The following is a 5,951-nucleotide window of genomic DNA, read 5'->3' as shown; positions in this document are numbered from 1 at the left end:
GTCCTGTCCCGTTAGCTTGGGGGACGCTAACGTTATAGCTGTGTGTGTGTGTCCTGTCCCGTTAGCTTGGGGGACGCTAACGTTATAGCTGTGTGTGTCCTGTCCCGTTAGCTTGGGGGACGCTAACGTTATAGCTGTGTGTGTGTGTCCTGTCCCGTTAGCTTGGGGGACGCTAACGTTATAGCTGTGTGTGTGTGTCCTGTCCTGCAGGGCGTTGCCGTGGGAAACGGGATGTCGAGTTACGAGATGAACGATAACTCTCTGGTGTACTTCGCCTACTACCACGGCCTGCTGGGGAGTCGACTGTGGACCGAGCTGCAGACGTTCTGCTGCAGCGACGGGAAGTGCAACTTCTACCAGAGCCAGAACCTGAACTGCTCTGCCAGCGTGAGTCTCATCTGAAGTGGTTTAAGGCTCCGGGGGGGTCTGAAGCTGGACCTGGTTTAGGGCTCCGGGGGTCTGAAGCTCGTGTGAGGATCTGGTCTTAAGTCCAGGTCTGTTTCCTCTGCAGGTGTCTGAGGTTCAGCACATTGTCTACTCTTCAGGACTGAACATGTACAACCTGTACGCTCCCTGTCCAGGTGGAGTCCACCAGAGAGTCAGGTAAGCTGTGACCTTTGACCTCGAGACGCCTGTGAGCCGCGAGCGCGCTCGGAGGCGTTTAAACGAGAGGGGGACAGGGATCAGGTCTGTGGTAGCGCCGTGTACAGACAGTCTGACGCTCCACGTGTGACTGCAGAGCGCCGGTTTGGACGCCGACGTGTGAGGAAGAAATTGTTTTTGGTTCACGACTGAGAACGCGGCGACCACAAAAAGTGACAGGCTGGGTGAAAGCGTCAAATAGAAATATAATAAGAGCTGTAGAGAGGAACGTCTAAAATGCAGCAGTTCCTGAACGTCACACAGCTGATCGGTTTGAATGTAGCAGCTGTTGGAACGTGGTCGTTCTTCAGTCATTTTCAGAACTCCGTGCACGTGATCAGGGTGGTGCCTCCGCCTCCTGGACTGGCTGTAGGCTTCTCATGACGTGGGTGTGTGCTTGCGGGACAGGGACCACATCGTGGCCTCAGAGGGCAGGCCTATGTGAAATGAACCGTGAGTCCAGATCCAGACGTGGTGGTCCGGTCTCAGCTGAACTAGGTGGGCCCACGTAGACTAGAAGTGAGTGACACCCAAGCGGGTGCTGAACCCGTCGGACCTACGTTTGTAACGTTCGAGCCTTTTGACTTTCAAAGGGCGACGGCCAACAGAGAAACTTGACCAACCGCCGGGACACGACTTCAGTAAAACTGACGCAGCACAAGTGACGTCATCACGACTCGGCGTGATGACGTCACTTGTGCTGCGTCGAGCGTAAACGAAGCTTGGCCGTTAAATTCAGAGCAGAAGTTGGCAGTGAGTCTGCAGCGGGTGTAGTGTGACCTCAGAGCTGACTTCCTGTTGTTGGTCGTCAGTGTTGAAGGCGGCGAGCTGGTGATCAGAGACCTGGGGAACTCCTTCATCAACCACCCGTGGACTCAGCTGTGGAGCCAGGTGAGTCTGAACGCACCTGATGTCTTTACGTAACGCTCAGCTGACGGAGGGACTGACGCAGCTTCTCCTCTGTGTAGAAGCTGCGAGGTCTGGCGTCTCTCCACCTGTCTGTCCGTCTGGACCCGCCCTGCACTAACTCCACCCCCTCCTCCCTCTACCTGAACAACCCGTACGTCAAAGCCGCTCTGCACATCAGCCCCAAGGCTCTGGCCTGGGTCATCTGCAGGTAACGCACTCACCTGAGGCCGCCGCTGCTTGACCTTTTTTCTTGAGGTTTTTCAGTAAAGTTGTAACCCCGCCCCCCCCAACCTCTGACCTTGTGTTGCAGCTCTGAAGTGAACCTGAACTACGGTCGTCTCTACCTGGACGTCAGGAAGCAGTACCTGAAGCTGCTCTCTGCTCTGGTCAGTCAACACAGCTGTTCTCTCTGCACTGCAACGTTTCACCTCAGAACTCGTCACGTCGCCGCGTGACATCACCTGTGGTGCACAGTAACACAGCGGGGGGGGGCGATCACCAACCGTCCGGAGAGGGGCGGGCCAGGAGATGGAGGGGCGACCGGCCCGCTGCTGACGGTCAGGTGATCGTTCCCTCAGGCTGGATGAATTCTGACGCTCGGCGTGATCCGTGACAGACTCCTCCCCCGTAGGTCGCACCCTGGGCAGGAGTCTCTCTAATGGCTTGTCGGACAGCCCGTTCCTCCTCAGAGTCAGCAGACTGGCCGGGCTAAAAAACCTCGCCGCCGGCGCTGTCCTTTGATTAAACAACATGAAGTAACGCCTCCACCTTTGGCGTCTCTGCGTCCTCATGAACTGGCGCTGAAGTCAAAAGTGAGGTTGGGAAAACGCTCGTGAAAAGGGACGTTTCTCTCCTCCCCGTTAGGCCGATAGTTCAAGAACCAGTTCACAAGTAACGTGGTGATTTTGTTCTAACGTGATCAGTGGAGTATCAACAGTAACGCGTTCAGGGATGTAGTGGGACTGAAAGTCAGCCCGGGACTTTGAGACGGAGAGCTCTTTTATTTTAATACAGTGAAAGTTTGGTTCTCTGTGCAGAAGTACCGGGTCCTGGTGTACAACGGGGACGTGGACATGGCCTGTAACTTCATGGGGGACGAGTGGTTTGTGGAGTCTCTGCACCAGCAGGTAATCCAGGATCCAGGAGTGACCACAGAAAACAGATGGCGGTGGGGGGGTCGTACTAACCTCTCGGGTGTCTCTCAGGTGGAGGTCCAGAGGCGTCCGTGGCTCTACGATGATGAAGGCAGTCAGCAGGTCGGAGGCTTCGTCAAAGAGTTCGACAACATCGCCTTCCTCACAGTCAAGGTGAGCGCCCTGTGATGTCATCTTTCATGTCTTTCGGAGGCGGGGCTCTCACCTGTCAGTCGTCGTTGGGAGGTGGTGTCACGTTTGTTGTTGCTGACCTTTGACCTCTGTCCTCCTGCAGGGTTCAGGTCACATGGTTCCAACAGACAAACCAATCGCTGCCTTCGCCATGTTCTCCAGATTCATCATGAGGCAACCCTACTGACTCGGACCGGCCCACCTGACCCGGCCCTACTGACCGGACCGGCCCCTGACCGGCCCTACTGACCTGGACCTACTGACCTGGACCGGCCCACCTGACCCGGCCCTACTGACTCGGACCGGCCCTACTGACCCACCTGACCCGGCCCACCTGGACCCCCCCCCGCCTCCCCACATCTTATCATATTTTTCATTTGATCAGGGTTTGTTTGTTTTTTCACCGCCAGCCAATCAGCACGGCCCAGCTGTGTCATCGCTCTACTGGTCACTGTAGCAACGTGTGGTTGTCATGGAAACTAGCACTGCCATTTAATGTGTTGAAATTGCAACTTTTGTTGATTTTTAAAGAAAATAAAGTTTGATTTCTGAAGCTGAAGACTCGTTGATTTAAAGTCCAGCAGGTCTGCAGGACAAACAGAACTCAGGAGGAAAAACTCCTGACTTGTGTTTCCAGAACTGCACGATAACAGACAGGAAGATGGCAAAACGCCCTCCAGGAGGTCCTGAGTCAATCAGCTGTAATGGGTACGCAGAGCGAGTACAGGTACCGTACACCACACAGTGAATTATTAGTACTGTATCAGACATAAATAATAAGCCGAGCCCAAAGGGGCTCACCGGACGACGCCATTTAGAAAACATGAGAAACAGAATCCATCCTGACAGGAAGGACTACTACCGTTAGTGAAGTCGTCGTGTCGGCTGAGCGGACTGGATCGTGTCTGTGGTTCACGTTGAGGTTCAGTCTGTTTACAGTCAACTCTAACTGTTGACGTCCGCTTGAAGGCTGACCCTGGCAGTCAGCGCTCAGGGAGAAGAGGGCACTTCCTAAAGTTTCCCAGCAGACCTTGAAGGCAGCAGCAGGTGAGTTCAGGTTTGGAGGTTTGACTTTCAGAATGACCTGACTGTTTGTGTTAGCAGGTGTTCGCTCAGACGGCTCACCTGGATTCACCTGCGCAGGTACGACACTTCATTTTGAATCAGCTGGACTGAGCTGGACCGGGTTTAATGTAGGGCTGAGCTGGACCGGGTTTAATGTAGGGCTGAGCTGGACCGGGTTTAATGCAGGGCTGAGCTGGACCGGGTTTAATGCGGGGCTGAGCTGGACCGGGTTTAATGCGGGGCTGAGCTGGACCGGGTTTAATGCGGGGCTGAGCTGGACCGGGTTTAATGCGGGGCTGAGCTGGACCGGGTTTAATGCGGGCTCAAAGTAATCCAGGTCCTCTTCCTGCTCTTCTCTGGAGGTCAGCGGTTCAAACTGCTGCTGACTAAAATAAATGACTTTATTACTGACGTCAGAGCGAGGACGCCATGAAAGCAGCTGACGTCATGGTCACATGCTGCGGTTTGTGTCTGCTGTGGCTTGATGATGTCACAGTGGTGTCATCAGACTACAGCTCCTGTGTTTTCAGGGTGAACCCGGGTCTCTGTCCCATGGTGCACCAGGACACTCATGAAGCCTCTGACCTTTCAAACTGAAACACCTGTTCACTTATTAACTCTCTCTCAGGTGAGCGGCGGCCATGGACCAATCGCTGTCCAGTGGGCGGGGTCATGTGAGCGTGCTCAGTGGGTTCCCTCCTTCTGTGGGCAGAGACGTAGCTGTTGCCGTGGTGAAGCCCCTTGGTGCTGGCCTGGGAAACCCCGACACCCGCAGCCTGCTGCGCACAGACAGACAGGGTGTGTGTGTGTGTGACCTCACACTCAGGTCTTGGTGTGTAATCGTGCTCAGTGTTTGATCAACACTGAGTGTGAACACATTCACCAGGGCGAGTTCACGACAAAACATTTTTTTCAACAGACACGGTTTTTCCCTGAATCAGGGTTCCTCTGCAGCTGCGGTGAAGCTGTGAACTGCATCCCGTTCAGACAGCGAGCCCTGCAGGATTTTACACAGGAAGCCGGGGCCCATCTGTGGCCTGTAACTGAAGTGTTTGCACATATTTAGATTGACTATTTTACGTGTCCCAAAATACAGGTAAAAAAAATCTGGATGAAAGTTTGAAATTTACAAGAAGAAAAATCATCATGAAATTAAAGTCATAAAAAATCAAAAATCACTCTGGTTGTGTTTTCACATATTTAGATTTTCACATTTTTAGGTGCGCGTTCCCATAAAAGCGCGTTCGGCCGTGCAGGCTGAGCTTTCTCGTAACGGCGCATGCTCCGTATTTCACCAGAGGAACGCACGTTGGTGTTGTTGGTGGAAATTATGAATGTAAAGACACGTTAACGCCTAAATCTAAGCCAGGGCGGCTTGTTGGCATCACACTGAGTGAATCTGTAGCCTAATTATCTTCACAGTGTTCTTATTGTAGTTCAAATCTCTATTATGTATTTTATGGGCTCTTCTTCTATGTGTTAATGATTCAGATGTAATACTGTAATAGGAAAAAAGAGCCAGGGAATAATCTGAGACAGAATTAAGTCTCTGACATTATAGTCACACATTTATAAGAAACTTTGCAAGGCTGCAACATCACACACACGTCTGCCGTGTAGTGTGTTCGATTCAGCAGCGAGGAAACGCTCCTGAGTTTAGCAGGTGAGGTGTGTATTAATACTTGTCCTCAGTAACGCTGAGTACAGGTGAGGTGTGTATTAATACTTGTCCTCAGTAACGCTGAGTACAGGTGAGGTGCGTATTAATACTTGTCCTCAGTAACGCTGAGTACAGGTGACGTGTGTATTAATACTTGTCCTCAGTAACGCTGAGTACAGATGGTGTGTATTAATACTTGTCCTCAGTAACGCTGAGTACAGATGGTGTGTATTAATACTTGTCCTCAGTAACGCTGAGTACAGATGGTGTGTATTAATACTTGTCCTCAGTAACGCTGAGTACAGATGGTGTGTATTAATACTTGTCCTCAGTAACGCTGAGTACAGGTG

At 52.3% G+C, this 5,951-nt stretch overlaps 2 protein-coding genes across 3 annotated transcripts in view; both read left to right on the top strand.

Annotated features, from left to right (window-relative positions):
• The window catches only part of ctsa (cathepsin A), a 6,899-nt gene extending 3,470 nt beyond the window's left edge, over positions 1-3,429 (top strand). For both annotated transcript variants that reach the window (XM_046075875.1, XM_046075874.1), the window contains 8 exons: positions 211-387; positions 512-603; positions 1,455-1,533; positions 1,611-1,759; positions 1,862-1,937; positions 2,589-2,678; positions 2,757-2,858; positions 2,980-3,429. In XM_046075875.1, coding sequence (XP_045931831.1) covers positions 211-387; positions 512-603; positions 1,455-1,533; positions 1,611-1,759; positions 1,862-1,937; positions 2,589-2,678; positions 2,757-2,858; positions 2,980-3,063 — 849 coding nt within the window. In that variant the 3' untranslated portion in view covers positions 3,064-3,429. The remainder of the gene's footprint in view (positions 1-210; positions 388-511; positions 604-1,454; positions 1,534-1,610; positions 1,760-1,861; positions 1,938-2,588; positions 2,679-2,756; positions 2,859-2,979) is intronic.
• A 54-nt stretch (positions 3,430-3,483) lies between these two features.
• Positions 3,484-5,951, top strand: part of LOC123987206 (ral GTPase-activating protein subunit beta-like) — a 55,726-nt gene continuing 53,258 nt past the window's right edge. The window contains exon 1 of the mRNA XM_046075873.1: positions 3,484-3,603. Within this exon, the coding sequence (XP_045931829.1) occupies positions 3,538-3,603 (66 nt within the window). The 5' untranslated portion in view covers positions 3,484-3,537. The remainder of the gene's footprint in view (positions 3,604-5,951) is intronic.

This window comes from Micropterus dolomieu, linkage group LG18 (assembly GCF_021292245.1).
Source record: "Micropterus dolomieu isolate WLL.071019.BEF.003 ecotype Adirondacks linkage group LG18, ASM2129224v1, whole genome shotgun sequence".
In the NCBI taxonomy this organism is placed as follows: Eukaryota; Metazoa; Chordata; class Actinopteri; order Centrarchiformes; family Centrarchidae; genus Micropterus; species Micropterus dolomieu.
This window is presented reverse-complemented; position numbering and strand designations above follow the sequence as displayed.